This window comes from Hibiscus syriacus, unplaced genomic scaffold (genome assembly GCF_006381635.1).
Source record: "Hibiscus syriacus cultivar Baekdansim isolate YM2019G1 unplaced genomic scaffold, ASM638163v2 tig00117048_pilon, whole genome shotgun sequence".
Lineage (NCBI taxonomy): Eukaryota > Viridiplantae > Streptophyta > Magnoliopsida > Malvales > Malvaceae > Hibiscus > Hibiscus syriacus.
In genome coordinates, this window is record NW_024063538.1 from 655,366 (window position 1) to 676,530 (window position 21,165).

General features: G+C 37.1%; 1 protein-coding gene across 1 annotated transcript; it reads left to right on the forward strand.

Moving 5' to 3' along the window:
• The first annotated feature begins 196 nt into the window (after positions 1–196).
• Positions 197–3,260, forward strand: LOC120197308 (ubiquitin domain-containing protein DSK2a-like). The gene is made up of 7 exons (XM_039198887.1): positions 197–454; positions 1,718–1,928; positions 2,008–2,121; positions 2,372–2,427; positions 2,706–2,737; positions 2,901–2,993; positions 3,097–3,260. Exons 1-7 carry the CDS (start codon positions 237–239, stop codon positions 3,243–3,245), a joined length of 873 nt encoding a protein of 290 aa, XP_039054818.1. The 5' UTR covers positions 197–236; the 3' UTR covers positions 3,246–3,260.
• The last annotated feature ends 17,905 nt before the right edge of the window (positions 3,261–21,165 follow it).

Genomic DNA, 21,165 nt, shown 5'->3' on the forward strand with positions numbered 1-21,165 from the left:
CTTGACTTTCTTAGTATGGATAATTAGGTTTTTAATTGAGAATATGCTGATTTTGGTGGAATGGTATTGATTTTGTTGAGCTGGTTTAGTTGGATATTTGATCGTATAACCTGAGGTTACCGAAGAATGTAACACGATCATTGAAATTGAAATTGAAAGGCATTAATTATGATACCACCCTTTAATCACTTGACCATTTCCCTTTTGAAGGTTTGCAATCTGATCATACCGTTCACATGGTTCGTGGTTTTGCCCCATCTTCATCTGCACCTCCTCCTGCAGCTACAACAAATGTTGCAGCGGATAATAATGCACCAGGGGTAACCCGGGGTATTGGTTCGAATGAAGGTGCTGGTCTAGGAGCATCCTTATTCCCCGGACTTGGTCCACTTGGTGGTGGTGGTGGAGGTTTTGTTTTGATTTGTTTGAATCTGGACTTCCTGAATTTGAACAAGTACATCAACAATTAACTCAAAATCCCAACATCATGAGGGAAATAATGAATACACCTGCTATACAAAGTTTGGTGAGATGATCTCATATCTCCTTAGCTGTCTTCTTCTCCTCGATGTTTGACAATACTTCATCTGCTAATGCTAGATGAAAGTTTGACATAGCATTCCCATCGATCTTGTTCCATTTGCTGTCATCTGCGAAATTCACCGGCCTTTTACTGATAGCCGCTAGACACCCATCTTTCCTCAGGATGGCCTTCATCTTCAATTTCCACAATGAGAAATTTCTCCCATTGAATTTTTCAATATATCAAATTTCGTTGCCATAGCTTCTATTACGGATAGCTCTCACTATTTCACTATCGTGAATAGTTCTCTGGAACCTTCAAAGAATGGGTAATACCTTCTTACTTTCTTATGTCGGAAGATCCACCTTTTGGTGGCAACCACAAAGACAATAAATAGATATTACACACTCTAATCTGGCTCGAATACCAATTGTTGCGAAAGACGGCTATCGGATAGAGCAAAATCGTAACTGATAATTTGAGAAAATAAAAATGAAGATAAAGAAGACACAAAATTTAACGTGGAAAACCCCTAAATAATATAGGATAAAAACCACGGGCAACGGTAGAAAAATTTCACTATGAGAAAATAGGAATTACAACTTCTCTCAATCTACCAAGGAGAAAACAATGATAATTCTCTCTTGATAAAAAGGAGAAAACAACTCTCAAGAAACTCTCTAAATTCTCTCTAGTATTGGAAGAAAGCTAGAATGCTTTGGGATGATTTTGAAGCTAAATGAGCTAGGGTATTTATAGTTGAAGCTTTAAGGACTAATTTGTAAATACTCTAAATTACAATGGTTAAAATTGAGGTTTTACCATTATTGAAAAATCAACAAATGCTGCACCGAATGTTGAAAACAATTTCTGCAGCCCAAGCTTTTTGACAATTGCCATTCAGTGCATTAATTGCACCGAAATGGCTTGACTTTCAACATTTTTATTATGTAGATTTGATCAATATTTAAAACAAAGCATTAGTCCGAGTTTATTCACTTGTTGGGTGAACGGTTTGATTTGAGATTCATGTAATTACAATCTGTTGCCCTTGTTTAATGTCGCAAGCTTATGGACTATTATCATTTGACATTTTTCAATGTGGATGAGGGATTCTTTCTTTTAATGGGATTGTTGTATCTGTGTTTTAGATCTTGATTTCATGATGAATTAATGTGTGCTGCAAATTGTCAGGGGGACCCAGACCAATGCTACTGCAAGGCCAAATACTGTTGCGGATGCCAGGACACCAGGTGTTGGTGGTCTGAGAAGCCTTGGACTTCCAGATCTGCCTCCAATGATGAATGGAATGCCATATGCTTCTCAGTTGACTCGGTTATTGCAAAGCCCAGCAATATCACAGATGATGCAGAGCATAATGTCTAATCCCCAATATATGAATCAGGTGTTTTGAGGAATCACTTCAATCAAGAGATTTTCATTTGCTTATTTTCAGTTTGTTAAAAATCTGTTTTACTTTTTAGATTATGAATCTCAACCCCCAACTACGTAGTATGTTTGATTTGAATCCTCAATTGAGAGAGATGATGCAAAACCCGGAAGTACTTCGTCAGATGTTTTCCCCTGAGACAATGCAGGTATGTTCTATGACATTAGTGTCACTGAATTCTCTTGTGGTAAATGCTAAAAGCTTACACAACTTGATGGTTTTCCATCAATATATCTTTCTCTCTTTAGGCTCACCCGTAGCTGATACAGTCTTATGGGCATGCTAAGGCTACCTCACTTTATATAATATCAGATTATTTGCTGTTTTTTTTCAAGTACTGTTTTGACAGTGGAGTCACCTATGTTCACCTTTCCCCCTTTTCCTTTTATTTCTTGCAGCAAATGCTAGCTTTACAACAGTCCCTTATGTCTCTCAATCGACAACAAGCAACCCAGTAAGTGATAGTACCTCTGTCTATTCCATTGATAACAAAAACCTCAATTGCCTTTTACTACTCTTGCTTTCGAGGTTGTCCTAAGATTTCTACACGCTGTGGTTACAAATATCAAAGTGGTTTCTAAACCGACTTAAATCCTATCTGGTTCCTTGATTGAAGATAGATATGTTGTACCTTTCTTCTGTAATTATTGGTTTCAATTGGACCATATGAGATTTGAAAAATAGAATCAATTTTTTATACTAATTGTTTAACCTCATTTGGCTTTCTTACAGGGATTCAGCACAGACCGGTGGTACTACAGGTATAGATTATAACAATTCCAAACTGTAGTTAATTCTCTAAAAAGAGCATGAAGATTACTTCCTCAAATTGTCTAGGGCTTTTCTCTAGTTTGCTGCGCCATCATCCTTTACCAGCTCTTTCAACCGTTTTATGTTTTTACCCATTGTTTTGTTCGATTGTATTTTCAGCGGCACCAGGAGCTGCTAATCTGGACTTGCTGATGAATATGTTTGGCGGACTAGATGCTGGTGGCCTGGGTGTCCCCAACCAACCTGATGGTTAGCATTCTTATTATATGTTTACGAAGGCTTTGGTTTTATTAGATTTTCTTTTTTTTGTACTTTTGGGTCACTACTAATGGCATCTTCATTGGAATACTAGTTCCCCCAGAAGAAGTGTATGCTACACAATTATCGCAACTCCAAGAATTGGGATTCTACGATACGCAAGAGAATATCATAGCACTACGAGCTACTTCCGGAAATGTCCATGTTGCGGTCGAGAGACTTCTGGGAAACCCGGGGCAGTAATTCCTTGAAATTTCATGCTGTCTTTAAATTTGACGAAGAAACTCCCCCATGTAAGATTAGTTGATATTGGCTTGGTGCCTTGGCAAACCACAGCGATTATGGGACAGATTGTTGATTCCTTGTTTTGGTCGTGTTTAGTAAGCAAGTGAACACGATAATATTACAACCGAGAACTCGAAGTTGTTGATATAGGCTTATGCATACATACTTTGGATCATTTCATCTTTGGTACTTTGCTTTTGTACATACACTTCAAATTGTTGTTCTTTCTAATTTTAAATAACTTTAAAACGATTCGACCACCGGGCAGTGTGTGGCTACGGTCACGGAACCTCCACCTTGCTCCATGGTGTGCTACGACATTAACTTCACCGATTGCTTCCTTTTCCTCGACTCAGAAGACTGTAATGTGATTGCATTTTTCAAGCAACTAATTTTGTGTTTTATAGCAGAACAAGGTCTGCTTACTCGAGCGAAGAAACATGTGATGTATGTATATGGTTGAAAAATGGATATGTCGTGAGAACATTAGAAAATCTTCCGATATTGTTCCAAGTCGAGTGTTCTGTAAATGTTTCTAATCTGTTGGTGTGCCATCGCGTGAACTAACTAAAAGCTTGATGTATAAACAAGTGACCCTATCATCAATCCTCGCTCCGGCGAAAAACGAGTCCACCCCGAGCTGCTGGTATACACGTTGCCTCCTTTACTCTTGCACTCAAACTCCCACCATTCAGACCCGTTATTGTTTGCAGCAAGATAAACTTGTCCCATCACCGCCATGTTCAAAACTAGTTACTTATGATTTTGAAATACCCGTTATTTGAATAATTAATTAAAATGATAAAATTGACATATTATCATAATTATTATCATTGCTAATGGGGATGGGATGTGATAAATTAGCGGCAGAGACCTCTATCACCAATAATAATAAATTCACCTTGAAAACTATTATCTAGGTGACTAGTGTGAAAACGATTGTACTAAAAATCACACCAAGGTAGATTCCCAGGAAAGAGGAGGGGTTACAATGGTCCCTCTTAAAACCCACTTTCCTTAGACAGAACTACCAAGACAAGTAATTTTAATAGGACAATAATTAACAACAACTATACCCGACAATAGCTATTAAATAGACATAAAGAGAACCAAATTTAATGAGGTTAGGCCAAAATTATGCCTACCTCCTCGAACACTACTAAAATAATATTTAACTAGTAGATGAAATATTACAAAGAGAAAGAAAGAATACAAATAGCCTTTAATATAGAAGAATGCTTATATTTGTGGGATGCTAAACTAAGGACGAGGAGGGCTCTATTTATAACAAAAGAATTTCCCCTCCTCCTTATACAAAACCAATGTGGGATATTTGCCAAAAACCAACAAATCTCCACCTTGACAAATTCCACACACGTCTCTCAAAAAATTCAATCTTCAGTAGTGTCTGCAAATTCATCTTTCAATTTATAACAATATTGACCAAGTCTAAACAATGTTTAAACTTGACCGCAGTTACCACTTTTGTCAACATATCAGCATGATTCTCAGTGGTCCGAATCTTCTGGATTATGACTCCACCTTCTTCTAGAATCTCTCGTACAAAGTGATATCGAACATCGATGTGCTTCGTCCTTGCATGGTAAACTTGGTTCTTTGCTAAATGAATAGCACTCTGACTGTCACAGTGCACTTTGATGTGCTTTTGTTCCATTCCCAATTCACCAAACAACCCTTGAAGCCAAATTACCTCCTTCACAGCCTCTGTAACTGCCATATACTCTGCCTCTGTAGTAGACAAAGACATTGTTGGCTATAAGGTGGACTTCCAACTGACTAGTGCTTTTGCAAATGTAAACACATAACCAGTAGTTGATCGACGCTTTTCCAAATCACCTGCATAGTCTGAATCACAATACCCAACTACACATTGACCATCTTGTTTGTCCTGTTGAAAGACCAAACCAACATCTACGGTGTTCAGAATATACACCAGAATCCATTTCACAGCTTCTCAATGCTCCTTTCCAGGATCATGCATATACCTGCTCACAATCCCAACTGTCTGCTCGTACACACCATTGCATACATTAAACTACCAACAACACTTGCATACGGAACCTTTGACATGTATTCCCGTTCTGCATCATCCTTAGGTGACATGGATACACCGAGCTTGAAATGAGGAGCAAGAGGTGTACTAACTGGTTTTGACTTCTAATTCATGCCAAAACGTTTTAGTACCTTCCTCAGATATTCTTTCTGAGACAAACAAAGCCTCCCCAATTTCTTATCCCTTGATATCTCCATGCCTAGAATCTTCTTTGCTTCACCAAGATCCTTCATCTCAAACTCCCTGTTCAATTGAGTCTTTAGTTTCGCAATTTCTGTCTGACTCCTGAAAGCTATCAGCATATCATCAACATAAAGAAGAAGATATATATAGAATCCGTCTTGTAGCTTGCGTAAATACACACAATGATCATATTTGCTTCTTGTGTACTTCTGCCCTATCATAAATTTGTCAAATCACTTGTACCACTGCCTTGGAGATTGTTTCAATTCGTATAGCGATTTTTCTAATTTGTACACCATCTCTTCTTTTTCAGCAACTTTGAATCCATCTGGTTGAGTCATGTAGATTTCCTCAGCCAAGTCTCCATGTAAAAATGCAGTTTTTACATCCATCTGAACTAGTTTCAAATCCAACTGTGCTACCAAAGCCAACAAAATTCTGATGAAGGAATGTTTTATAACTGGAGAAAATACTTCATTATAATCAACTCCCTCCGTTTGAGCGTAGCCTTTAGCCACCAATCTTACTTTGTAGCGGATGTTATTTTTGTCAGGAAACCCATCTTTCTTTGCATATACCCACTTGCACCCAATTGCCTTCTTTCCCTTCGGAAGACTAGCTAGTTTCCACGTCTGATTCTTTTGAAGGGATTCCATTTCTTCATTCATGGCGATCCTCCACTTTTTTATGTTCTGAACTTTGTACTGCTTCATTAAAAGTGGCAGGAACGTCATCAATTGCAATTGGTGATGCAAAAGAGACCATATTAGCATAACGATCAGGTTGTCTAATGGTCCTCTTTCCCTTTATAAGTGCAATTGATTCATGTTGCTGTGGAGGTTCTTGGGTCTAAACCTCTTCTTCATCTGACTCTTCTTCTACCACAGGAGAGTCAACATCAGTTTCTTTACTACTGGGTCAATTCTGCTTCCTTCAAACTCCACCTGTTTGGGAGTTCCATCTGTCTGCTCCAATTTTTTGAAGTCACCTTCTCAACATGGTAGATTCATCAAAGGTAATCCCTGCTAAAATTATTTTCTTTGTTCTGGACACCAAAGATATAGCCTTTCATACCATAGGTGATCCCCATAAAGATCGCCTTCTTTGCTCTTGTCCATCCAGCTTTGACTCCTTAACATGGTAGTATGCAGTGGAACCAAACACATGTAAAAATCATAATCTGTAGCAGGTACTCCAAACCATTTCTCTAATGGTGTTTTTACCACCATAGCGTCGATGGTAAGCGTTGACAAGGTGACAACATAGACCAAAGCCTCAGCCCAAAATTCTTTGCCTAACCCAGCATTAGACAACTACACCGAACCTTCTCCACTAATGTTCGGTTCATACGCTCTGCCACCCATTCTGTTGTGGTGTCTTCTGACAGTGAATGCTTGACAATACCTTCTTCTTCACAGACTTCAGAATGGATCATTTTTGTACTCTCCACCATTGTCTGTACGGAGACGTTTGATTTTTATGCCTGTTTGAGTCTCCACAATCTTTTCCATTTAAGGAAAAATCCTAGCACCTCATCTCTTTGTCTTCATTGTATACACCCAAACTCTCCGGGAAAAATCATCAACAAAGGTAACATAAGTGTGTCCTCCCAATGAAGTTGTCTTGGAAGGCCCCAATACATCTGAATGAAAATAATCCAAAATACCTTTAGTATCATATATTGTTGTTCCAAATTTCACCTCGCTTCTTCCATTTGATGCAATGCTTTCAAAAGTTAATTTGCAAGCCGAGCACCCTTCAATAATCCTTGATCTATCAGCAATTTCAAGGATTTTTCACCAACATGCCCCAAGCGCATATGCCATAACCGGGTTGCTTCTGACTCCTGTTCATCAGTAGAAGCTGCCACTGCTGCTGTCCCAACAATTGTACTACCCAGAAAGTAATACACATTTTTTCTTTCCAGATTCCCTTCATTATCACCAGTACACCAGAGATATCCTCATAATCCCATCTTTTCCCTCACTTCTAAACCTTTTGACTCTAAGGTTCCCACAAAGATGAGATTTCTCATTAAATCTGGTACATAATGGACACCTGTTAAGGTTCTGATTGATCCATCTTGATTCCTCAAGCGAATTGAACCAATCCCAAGTGTGTCAAGAGGGAATTATGTTGTGTAGACAATTCTACCTTTTAGTTCTTTAAAATCAAGAACCATTCTCTATTGGGGGTCATATGGTGGCTACAAGCTGAATCTAACAGCCATGAACTGGAACAACTGGTTGATGGCGTAGCAGCGAATGCAAAATCTGAATCTGCATCATCATACTCGACCATATTTGATTCTGAGACAACCTTTCCCCTTTCAGGTTTTCCTTTGTTCTTTAGCCTGGGACAGTCTTTCTTCCAGTGCCCTTTTTCTCGACAAAAGGCACATTCATCTTTGCTCAATCTGGACTTTGACTTCGATCTCCCTCTCCTTCCTTTATTCTGACTCTTCGAACGACCTCTAACAACAAGAGCTTCTGCTTCGACACTTGTGTTTTCTTGTTTGTCTTTCTTTCTCAATTCATAACTACAAGGCAGCAGTTACTTTACTGAGAGACCATCAACTTTTCCCATGAAGTAGAGTAGTTTCAAGATACTCAAACTCATCAGGAAGTGATCTCATCAACATCAGAGCCAGATCTTCATCTTCAAAAGTCACGTCTATATTCATCAGATCAGTCACCAGCTGATTAAAGCTAGTAATGTGATCATTCATAGTGGTACCTGGTACATAGTTGAAGCGGAACAATCTCTTTTTCATGCAGAGCTTGTTCTGACCGCTTTTCTTCAAAAATTTCTCCTCCAGTGCCTTCCACAATTTCTTGCAGAAGTTTCCTTAGAAAATGCATACTTAATTGTTCTTTATCATGATTATTTGACTTAATGTTCTTTTTCCTTTATATTCAATTATATGACTTAATTGTTATCTAATTGTTCTAGATGACTACTAAATTTTTACTAGTAATCTACTATAATGTCAAAACTAATATCAAGATTTCAACTCAATAGAAAACAAGAAAGAAGAATACGCCGCAAAGTTACTACTTTACTAGTCATCTTCCGTCGACTAGTAGATGGTCCCTTCAACGTCATTGCTTCTCTTGCGTCGACATCATCTTCCGTTTCCATTTCCCTCATCGACGTCACTAGAATCTTAACTGTCTGTTATCAATGTTTTTGGCGAATATTTTGTACTCCTATACCTTGCACCACAAGCCGATCCACCAAAATCTTCTTCTTAATCCTCTCGAATATCATTAAAAGGGAATGATTATCAAAGAAAATCATTAAGAAATATATTTTTAATCTTATTCTAGAATATATCAATTGAATATTATTAAATGATATAATCAAGATAAATTCAACAATCAATCGTAATAATTTTGATAAATATAAATCATATAAATTAAATAACTCATTAATTTCAGATAAAATTCAATTATATAGATAACAATTTAGAATATGATGGAATTAAATAATTGAATATAAATAAAAGAACATTATTCAAATCGCGATAAAGAATGTGCAAGTAAGATCCTTTGACATTTGACAATGTAATCCAACACTTAAGCATATCTATCAACGGCCAAAAGTAACATCTACCTTTTGTCATACCATTAGTGTTTCTTTGTAAGATGGGTCGTTAGTATCCACCAATTTTTCATTCATTTTCCATTTATACCCTCTAAAATCATATAATATTATTTTTAAAATAAGTGATTTTGAGGATGAAGTTTGATGAGTATAAGAAGTTAATAAATTGATGTGAAGAAAGAAATTGTAAAGAGTTACGATCAAAGGATTAAATTAAATAAAACACAAGGTTTAAGATTAATTGAGTAAAGTAATATGTTGTCAAAACCAACGGAGATTGAGTTAAAACCGACGATACTTCCTGTTGAAATTTACGAAAAATGACGTTGATTCAGGACGAGAGGTTTGGGGGGTTTTGTTCTTCAGTTGACAACGAACACGATGGTGGTTTCGGTTCGTCGAACGGTGGTCGGAGGGTGAATAGATCGGAGCTCATAGGAGGGTTGAGGGGAAGAGAAAATGGGAAACAATTCTGTAGAAACATACAGGAAAGGGGGTTTATAGTTCATCATAAAAAATGGGTAAACTATGAATTTAGTCACTGAATTTCTTGTACTTCTTAAAATGGTATGCTCACTTTGCGATTTTACCCTTTAATCCTCAATTTCTCCCAAAATACCAATTAAAATCAATACTTTATAATTCTGAAAATTTAGCCCCTAAATTAGGGTGTTACATTTTCATTCATCTTTTGCAATAACTCTTCTGCCGCTAATATTTTCCCCTCTTCCCACAAGCTATGCAGTAAAATATTGCAAGTATAAGTATTCGGGACACAACAATTTCTCATCATCTCATTTAGAATATCATTTGCTTCAGATAATTTCCCTTTACGATAGTAGTTATGTAATAAAGTGTTGTAAGTTATTGTATCGGGAGAAAGACCACTCCTTGTAATAAAACTCATCACCATTATACGAGTAAATATTAGGTTATACACATTTATTTACCATGTCCTTAAGTACAAGTTGAGCCTCTACTAACTTCCCAGTTCTTTGCAACCCCAACAACCAGATATTATAACTCTCTAAATTCATCAAATCGCAATTTTTCTCCATAGACTCAACCAAGTTCTTTGCTTCCACCAGCATCCCCTGCTTATAGAACCCCTCAAGCATTAGATTATAGGTTATAACATTAGGCCGAGGTAGCCCCGCGGCTTCATCTATTTGCATATCTCTAAAAATCCTTGATGCTTCGAGAACTTGACCCGCTTACAAAGAACTATTCTAGCATTGAATGTAACTTCATCAGAAACAAACCATCCTCTCTCATTCTTTCTACCAAATTTTCAGCATCATCAGTTTTACCACTCGAAATCAATGTATTATACACAACTCTATTCGACAAAATCCTGGAATTTTATCAAATGTATTATACCCCGAACCAAAATGCCAAAACTAAACTCATTGGGCAGACAACCTTTCTCAGGAATTTTATCAAATAATTCTCAAGCTTCCTCCAAATAACCCAAATCACACAACCCACAAATCAAAAGATTGAAAGTATAAGTCTGAGGAGAAACACCGGCAACAACCATATCTTTATACAACCAAAGCACACAATCCAAAATTCTTTCTTTAATACAACATCCAAAGAGAACATTATACAAACAAATAGAATGCGGGTTTTGTGGGAAGTTTGTTCTGATGGACCGAAACTGGAAAAGGCTTTATCAAAGAAACCTAATTTAACTAAGAGATTGACAAGGGAAATGAGGGAGCCGGGGGGATTTTGTTGGGGTTGTGAGGATTAGAGGAGGAGGTGAAGCTGATCGATTTCTGGGAGCAATTTAGAATGGATAAGGATACGGGAAATGGTAGGCACTGATGAAAGAACAAAGGGATTGGGTTGTGAAGATTGAATCCGCTTGAAGAGTTGTCATGCTAGATTGGGGTTTTTGGTGTTTTAGAGGAGTGCTTGGGTAAGTTTTGTTGTTCCCATGAAAACAATAAGCTTTCAGTTTAGATGGAAATATTTCAGATAACTGAGTACAGGAGATCATGATGGTTATTTAGTGTGTTACTGCCAAAACATTTAAAACAGTTATGTTTTTTTTAAATCAGTACAAATCACAGTCATTAAAACATCATAATAGTTTTTAATTTAAAAACTTCGAATCGTCCTCCAACCGAACGCCATATACAGTTCCCCAGAACTGCACAACCTAAGGGAGTACATTAGGGCTTGAGAGCCTACGCAAGAAAATTCTCGGGCCATAGAGGCCTAACCAAGAAAAATCTCAGGGTCGCAGAACCTACACAAGGGTCGCCTTAGGTCTACAAGGAATTACCAGTCGGTGCGAACCTATCAAAAGAATTACCAACAACGACTGAACCTGTCAGAGTCTTCATACTATATCCCAGAGTATCCCGTAGAAAACATTTTTCAGTCTGTAAAATAAGGAATTACGAGTCTGTGTAGAACCTATAAAAGGAATTAACCGCAGTGACTGAACCTGCCAGTCAAATCAATTCAACCATTATATTTCAAATCAGAGAAAACCATCATGTGCACATCAGATTTCAAATAGATATTTAAAATAATTATTTAAAACAATTATATTGCACACAAGGAACACACTAGAGTTTCCAGATATGATTCGGAGATACAGGATAATCTTATCAAACAAAGAAACACATATCTTCAATATACTAACAGAATGTCGGAAATTAGAATCAATATTGGAAGAGTTCATTAGCTGATGGAATCATCAATTATTCAGAAAGTTTTTCAGAATTCTTTGCATATAAGTTACTTGTTTTTCAGATATGACCAGAATGATTTGGGCTAATAAGGGAGAACGAAGATTAGGAAATTTACCGTCTATGTCAATCGATCGAATTATCGAACAACTCCAAAAAAATGATACTTGTCGACTAGCCAATTCATTGCCCTTCCAGGGTATTCAATCCTTCCCGGGCTTGGTGATATTCTTGGGTCATTTGCATTTCAGGGGTATTTTGGTTATTTTGTAGATCCATGATATTTCAATCCTCTCCTTCCGTTCGATCTTATTATATATTTCAAATTTATCATATATTTCAGTCCTTTCGAACAATTCTGACAAAAGAGCACCCTCGATAAATTATTCTTCAGGTATTTAATCATAACTCGGAGATTTTCAGGTCAATTGCCTTCTCAAATGTTACGAACGGATTATCAAGAAATTTTTTGTACCAAAGTAGGATCTTAACAATTAAATCAATAATTTATCTGTTAGGTACGAATTCTCAGGGTACTTTTTTATTCAGAGTCAACTCGAACTATTTTTACCTCACAATGGCATTTTCGTAATTCCTTAATAAGGTGATTTTGGTATTAAACCTTTTAACGAAATTAATGAGAATTAAATAAATCTGAGGTCATTTTCTCTTCATATTACTTACTGTACTAGACATCATTTCTTTATGTAATTCAATAGAGTCTTAACCAATTTATCACTTAAACCGCACTAGGTTCAAGTCCATCCATAATCAAACAGGAATAATAGACCAATTATACACATCCATGCATTTACCCATTATCAACATGTTCCATAAAGCATGCAAAAAGGTAGTAAAATATTACCTCAATTTCTGTGCCATACTGATAGACCATTTAAACTCTATTCAAACGCCCTCGATCTTGAAATCAATGTCCAATAATTCCTTAGATACACATCAAGAGAAATTTCATCAAAAAGGAGCTTAATTGCGAAAAATGGATCGAATCAGGTGGTAAATCAGTGTAAAATAGCTTATCGGGTTCGAATTTGGCGAAACAGACTTCGGATCCAAACTCAGGACGTCGAAAAACATAAAATATTACTTTTCGAAAATTTTAACTTTTTCGGTCAAAGTCAACGAGTTGACTCATCGCGGTCAAGCAGATCGGTCAAGCGGGTCAATCAGGAAGGTCAGGTTAGCGGGTCGAATCTGGGCAGCCCATTTCAAGTTGTCCACCAGGCGATGGACTTTCCCCACTCTAAGGGGTTGCACGTGGGGGCGCGTGCAGGGTCGTAGAGGGTCGAAAAATTCCACAAAAATTTCTAAAATTATTTTAAAGGATTTTGAGACACACCAAGCTTAGTTCAAAATTTGAACGGTGGAGAGCTCGATTCCGAAATGTTGAAAATGTTATCTTCCTCACCCCCTCACACACCGGCGACAACAGAGACAAGAAGGATACATGTGGACTTGGAATGATGCAAGGATCACGATGGTGCGGGAGGTGTTGAAAACGGGTGGCTGGATCGACCTGAACGACGGAAAACCAACGACAATCGAATTAAAACCGATGAAACTTCCGGTTGATTTTCACGATGAATGGCATCGATTCACGACAAAATAGAGGTCGGGTTTTGTTCTTCATTCAATGGTGAGTCTATTGGTGGTTTCAGATTGACGAACGGTGGCCAGACTGTGGAGGAATCGAAGCTCAAAAGGGGTTGATAGGGGAGAGAAAATGGGAAAATTTGGGGGTTTTGTTTCTGGTCTGTAACCAGAAATCAAACTTTAAACATTTCAATTTTATCTCTGTCGACACAAAATGGGAAAATTTAGAGCTAGGTCCCTGAATTTCCCTCACTTTTTAAAATGGTCTGTCAACTTTGCGATTTTACACTTTAATCCTCAATTTCTTCCAAAATACCACTTTAATTCAATACTTTAAAATTTCTAAAACTTAGCCCCTAAATTGGGATGTGACAATTCTCCCTTCCTTAAAAGAATTTCATCCTTGAAATTCATTAATATCACAGAATTGCAGAAATGAAACTTCCATCAGTTTTTTCATATCTTCAAGTATCTTTTACAGATATACATGTCATCTACTAATCCTTAACCAGATGAGTATACATTTTCATCAGAACTCTCCCTCATTCCAATAAAATATTCATAACAGATTAATCCTTGTGGAATCAATTCAGCCTTGGCTACTATAATAGGTTCATAGAGCGATAAAATATCCCAATTTCATTTCTAGAGTCGAGTCAGAATTTCTCGGATAAGTAACTCTCACATTACTCGTGAGGTATTTTACAGAATTTAGACAGATGTTACTGATATTTCTTTATGCAAAGGTAGAGCCCTAACAGATAGAAAACTTAGAATAGCTCGTTACAGAGAATGACTCAAACTTGAAGTTTCGGCTCAGATAAGTACGATTATACTCTAAGGGCATGTACTGATCATACATCTTTTAACATTCGACCGGTCGGTCTATCTTGAAAATTCAATGATATCTAAAATATTGTTTCCTAAATTTTATGCATAAATGTAGTTTTGAGATGTTCACCACTTGGAGAAAATAATCTTGTAATTAAGGATGAATAAAATTAGGTTCGATTTAAAAAATATTATATTTTCACTTTTAAGCTATTTGAATTATTTTAAAATTTATATTTTAAATTCTTAATTCTAAATTTCCAATAGAATTTGAAATTACAAAACTAAAAAAATAGAAAAATTTAAACGACAACCTTAATCTCTACTAAAAGAAGGAAAACGGTTGACGTACGATTGCATAGGTTTTTTGTTTTCAACCAGCAAAATCACTCGTTTAATGGTAGGATTTGCAACCACGTGCTAGAGAGATGTTCGCTAGCTCTTTAACTTTGATTTTGGCTTAACTACACATTTAGTCCCTAAGTTTATCATATTTTTCTCAACGCGGTACTCCTTATAGATATGATTCTCAAAACTATACATAAACTTTAATTAAATACATAATTCTATACACAAACTTTGATTCTATATAACTGTATATATAAAATTTTGATTGGATTCAATTTTTATATCATAATTATAAATACAAACAACATTTTACAATCGTGTACATTGAATCAAAGTTCACCGATAACATAAAGGATTACAAGACCTTAACAATGCAGCAACAAAAGAAGCATGTTGCCTAGTAAACAGAGATGCAAACCATAAACATACACTTCAATCCTACTCTATTACACAAAAAAGCGATCGAACACTAATATCTACACGTTCATCAAGTTCTCTACCTCACTCGGATTCTGTGGAAGTCTTCGTCGTCGTCTTTAGAATAAAGGATGACCAAAGCATCCATCATCGGCCAGACGAAACGCCGCCACCCAGAGCCGCTGATGCAGTACACGTCGTCTCCTTCACTCTTGCATTCAAACTTCTACCATTCGGACTCGTCGGTGACCGTTAAAACGATTCGACCACCGAGGAGTGTGCCTCTACGATCAGTTAACCTCCACCTAGCTTCATGGTGTTCTGCGAGATTAACTTCCGTGATTGCTTCCATTTCTTCAAACTCAGAAGATTGCAATGTGATACATTTCTCAATCAATTCATTCTGCATTTTATAGCAGAGCCATGTCTTCTTACTCGAGCGAAGAAAGAAGAAACATTATTCCGAGTCGAATATTTTCGAGAGTGCTTCTTGCGTAGTCTGTAAATGTTTGTAATTTCTTCGTTTTGGTCATCGCGAGAGCTAAAATGTTTGCAATTATGTACCAGGTTTTTTTATTATAAATAAAGATGTAACCTAAACCTATGTGACATTGAATAAAACTTCTAGCGCCGCCTAGGCACCGATGACGTAAGCACATTACCGAACCTCGTTAAAATTCTTGTGTTCTTTCATTATCTTTGCACGATTCTTCAACAATTGGTATCAGATGTCAGAAGCAAAATTCAAAGTTGCGAAATTCGATGGTCAAGGTAACTTCGGATTATGGCAAACGAGGGTGAATGATCTGTTGGCGCAGCAGGGGATCCTGAAGGCTTTACGACTAACAAAGCCGGCGTCAATGGAGGAGGACGATTGGGAAGAATTGCAATAGCGAGCAGCAAGAACCATATGATTATGATTGGCGGATGAGGTTATATATCACGTCATGCATCTGTCGTCTCCAGACGAAATTTGGAGGAAGTTAGAAAGTCAGTTTATGTCCAAATCCTTAACGATAAAATTGTATCTAAAGCAGCGGCTGTATGGGCTGAAGATGCAGGACGATCATGATTTGGCGCAATACTTGAATATCTTCAATCAAATTGATTCTAATTTGGCTCAGTTTGATGTGAAAATTGAGGATGAAGACAGAGCGATGATTCTGTTGTGTTTGTTGCCTCCCTCTTACGAACACATGATGATTACTCTTACATATGGGAAAGAGACTATCAATGTTGAGGAGATTACTGCAGCCTTGTTGGCCCACAACCAGCGGAAGTAGAATGCAGGGGAAAACTCTCAAGCTGATAGCTTATATGTCAAGGGTAATCGAGACCATGGACGAAAGTCATAGAATGCAGGGTCTGGAAAGCGGAATTCCAGATCCAAATCTAGGGATAAGAAGATAATTCACTGTTACAAATGAAAGGAGGCGGGATATATGAAGCGAGACTGTCCGAAGTTGAAAAAGCATACTGATGAGAAGTGTGATGTTTCATCCAAGTCTATGAACGTGGTCGAGGCTGACAATTCTAATTGCAGTGAGGGTGATATGCTTTCTATTTCAACGACTCAATTAACGGATGAGTGGATTCTTGATTCTGGATGTTCTTATCACATCACGCCAAATAGGGAATGGTTTTCGACATACAGGTCGGTTAATTCTGGTTCTATTTATTTGGGTGATGGTCGATGTTGCAATATTGTTGGTATTGGTGATGTCAGAATTAAGATGTATGACGGCTCTGTTCGGACGTTGAGTGGTGTTCGACATATCCCAGATTTGAAGAAGAATTTGATTTCTTTGGGCACTTTGCACAAGAATGGTTTTATCCCTAAGGCTGATGAAAATAGGGAAACCATTCGGATGTTAAAGGAGCTTGATGTGATGAAAGGAAAGATGACTGCAGGGAATATTTACAGATTGTTAGGGAGTACCGTTGTAGGTGGAGTTCATTCTGTTGAGTCATGTGATGATATAACCAAACTGTGGTATATGCGTCTTGCTCATCTTAGTGAACGTGGTATGGCTGAATTACATAAAAGACATCTGTTGCATGGTGTTAAAAGCTGTAAGCTCGACTTTTGTAAGTATTGTGTTCTTGGTAGACAGACTAAAGTTCGTTTCAAGACTGCAAAGCACACAACTGAAGGGATTCTTGATTATGTGTATTCGGATGTATGGGGGCCTTCCACGATATCGGCTTTAGGTGAATCTAGGTATTATGTTACCTTTATTGACGATTTTTCACGGAAAATTTGTGTGTATTTATTGAAACATAAGTCTGATGTTTTTGAGAAGTTCAATCTGTGGAAAACTGAGGTAGAAAACCAAACAGGACAAAAAATTAAGTGTTTGAGGTCTGAAAATGGTACAGAGTACACAGATTCACAGTTTCTACAGTTCTGTAAGGAGCATGAGATTAAGAGGTATTTTACAGTGCGCAAGACACCACAACAGAATGGTATTGTGGAATGGATGAACAGGTCGTTGAATGAAAGAGCCAGATGTTTGCGGTTGAATGTGGGGCTTCCCAAACACTTCTAGGCTAAGGCTGTTAACATGGTGTGTTATCTTATCAAAAGATCGCCAAGGGCATCATTGGTTGGGAAAGTTACAGAAGAGGTATGGACTGGTCATGATGTTAGTTTTGATAACTTATGGATTTTTGGTTATCCTGTTTATGTGCATGTACCTACTGATGAGAGATCCAAACTTGATGCAAAATCGAATGAGTGCATTTTTCTGGGTTACAAGAAAGGTGTCAAAGGATTCAAGTTCTGGGATCCAGTTGCGAAGAAAATTGTGATCAGTAGAGATGTTGTCTTTTATGAACAGTCCATGTTGCAGCAGAAGAAATACACGACAGTGGTAGATTTCGAGCAGTTTGCAGTTGAGAAAACATAAATTTCTCAATTTTGAAGACTTGGTCTCTTTGCACTTACTGTTAGCAGTGATGATTCGGTTACTTTTCATGATGCAGTTACTAGTCAGGAAAACGACAAGTGGATGGCTGCCATGGTTGAGAAGATGGAGTCTTTGAATCACAATCGCACATGCGAGTTAGTTCCCCTTCCAGAGAGAAAGAAGCCTATGGGTTGCAAATGGGTGTATAAGAAGAAACCAACACTAACAGAAAAAGAGGGAGAGAAGTTTAAGGCTCGTTTGGTAGCAAAGGGTTTTTCACAGTAGAAAGGAGTTGATTATGATGAAATCTTTTCTCCTGTGGTCAGACACACTTCAATCCAAGCAGTACTTGCATTGGTGGCTAGTTGGGATTTGCATTTAGAGCAGATGAATGTTAAAACTTTTTTTATTCACAGTGATTTAGAGGAGCAGATCTACATGCGGCAACCTGAAGGTTTCGCTCAACCTGGAAATGATCATTTAGTTTACAGATTGAAGAAATCTTTGTACGGGTTGAAACAGTCTCTGAGACAGTGGTATAAATGGTTTGACTCCTATATGATCAAGATTGGCTACAACCGATGTTATTATGATTGTTGTGTCTATGTTAAGAGCCTGATGATGGTTCTTTTATTTTCTATTGTGTATGTTGATGATGTTGATTGCTATGAAGAACATGGATGATGTTATTGGTTTGAAAACCTTATTGAGTCAGGAATTTGATATGAAAGATTTAGGTACTGCAAAGAAAATTCTTGGAATGGAAATTTGCAGGGATAGAGACTCAAAGAAATTGTGGCTATCTCAATGGGGTTATGTTGAGAAAATGCTAGAAAGGTTTGCGATGAGCAGTGCAAAACCAGTTAGCACTCCATTGGCGAATCACTTTAAGCTCTCATCAGAACAGTGCCCGAAGACAAATAAGGAAGCTGAAGACATGGCAAAGGTTCTGTATTCTAATGTTGTTGGTTGCTTGATGTATGCATTGGTATGTACTCGTCCTGATTTAGCTCATGTTGTTAGTCAAGTTTGTAAGTACATGTCTAAACCTGGTAAGCAATATTGGGAAGCAGCCAAATGGATTTTTCGGTACTTAAAGGGTACTGTGGGACATGGAATTGTTTTTGGTAGTCAGCGGGATAATCCTTTGGTTGTAGGATATGCGGATTCAGACTATGCAGGTGACTTGGATAATAGAATATCTACGATAGGGTATGTGTTTACTCTTGGTGGAGGGCCTATTTGTTGGAAGTCTACTGTTCAATCTGTTGTGGCACTATCTACAACTGAAGCTGAATATATGGCAGCGGCTGAAGCTGCAAAAGAAGCTTTATGGCTTACTGGTTTAGTGAAGGAGTTGGGTGTACAACAAGATGGAGTTCAGTTGCTTTGTGATAATCAAAGTACTATTCACTTGGCTAAGAATCAGGTGTATCGTGCTAGAACTAAACATATTGATGTAAGGTTTCACAAGATCAGAGAGTTGGTTGCATCTGGAGAGGTTTTGTTTTAGAAGGTACATACTGATGAGAATGCCACTGATATGTTCACCAAACCATTTATGATAGACAAGTTCAAGCATTGCTTGGACTTGTTGAATGTTTCGAGTTGTTAAAGAAGTAAGGTAACCCAACCCACATTGAAGTTTCCAAGGGGCAGGATATTCGCCAAGGTGGAGATTTGATAGGTATGGCTCATAAATATTCCAAGGTTAATTATGTAATTATGTACCAGGTTTTTTATTATAAATAGAGATGTAACCTAAACCTATGTGACATTGAATAAAACTTCTAGCGCCGCCTAGGCACCGAGGACGTAAGCACATTGTCGAACCTCGTTAAAATTCTTGTGTTCTTTCGTTATCTTTGCACGATTCTTCAACACTCTGTTTTCATGGGTAAACTTGGTCTCATGTCAAACATCAAGAAACACATCATATGGTAGCATGACTGTGTGATTTTTAGCATTTGGATGTTGGAAAAAATAGATATGTAAAATGTTATGGGGAAAATCTTTGGACATTGTTCAAACTCGATGCTTTGTTTTCGTATAACTGTGAATATTTAATATTTGTTTATTTTTGGTGTTTGTGAGAACTAAGGGGTTGCTTGTTTGCCTCTTAATGGAACCATTCAGCGCTGAATATTGAACCGTTCATCATTCAGCGTGTTTGTTTCGCACCTCTGAATGATTCAGTGCTGACTGATTCAGCAAAACAGTGATGAATGATTCAGCATAGAAGTACATTCTGAATGATTCAGAGCCAGTAAACAAACAGCATGTAACATTCAGAACTAATTCATTCATAGCCTCTAAATCATTCAGCATCTTAATCATTTAGCGCTTAATCATTCTGAAGTAAACAAACAGCCCCTAACTCATCATTTGGTAGTGTAACGAATCCTCATTCACTCAATTTCATTTATTATTAAAATTGCACTACTTTTTTCTCTTAATAGAGAAAATCCCAGCATCGCTCGCTCGCTTGCTAGAGAGACGATGAATCAGACTTTCCCGAGCCAATTAATTATTATTAGGATATATTACAAACTCTATCACTCAACTTTCTCCTCACTCCTATTTTAGTCATTAAAATTCATTTATTTTTTTAATTTGATCATTGTATTTTCGAATTATATCATCACATTATCAGTAAGATTTGATTGTTAATCTCTTTCCTGTGAAACTTTACTTGGAACTTATTTTTGGTATAGTGAACATTTTGACTTTGGACTCTCATTTGATCAATGATCCTTCTATTAATGAAATTCAATAGCCGTGAATGAAAAAAGATGCACGATTATTTCTTTAAATTCAAAATTTCATGACATTGAGATAAATGATCTCATAAATTGTTGTGAATTTGTTGAAAAATTGAAGAAAGAAATTCTATGTTCAAGTAAAAGAATTTACCTCATATATTCTATGTTCTAGTAGGTTGAATCTCCTTCTATTCATTCATGGAATTTAAGAAATAAATAAATAGTTTAATATGTTTTTGCCATTAGGTAATGATATGGCAATGTAACAAACTCAAAGGATATAATGTAATAATGAGTTATTTTGAAGTGTGTCTTAAGGGTTGTTAAACTTGGTCAATAAAATGGCGATGCTCCGTTTTCATGGATAAACTTGGTCATGTAAAACTTACAGAGCAGTTTGATAGGGCGGTGCTCTGTAAGTTTTGAGATGTT

Excerpts from the sequence above, each read along its gene's own strand:
- LOC120197308 (XM_039198887.1), top strand. The coding sequence starts at position 237 with ATGGTTCGTGGTTTTGCCCCATCTTCATCTGCACCTCCTCCTGCAGCT. Across the intron at positions 1,929-2,007 it reads ATCCCCAATATATGAATCAG|ATTATGAATCTCAACCCCCA; the intron begins GTGTTTTGAGGA and ends TTTACTTTTTAG. Across the intron at positions 2,994-3,096 it reads TGTCCCCAACCAACCTGATG|TTCCCCCAGAAGAAGTGTAT; the intron begins GTTAGCATTCTT and ends TTGGAATACTAG.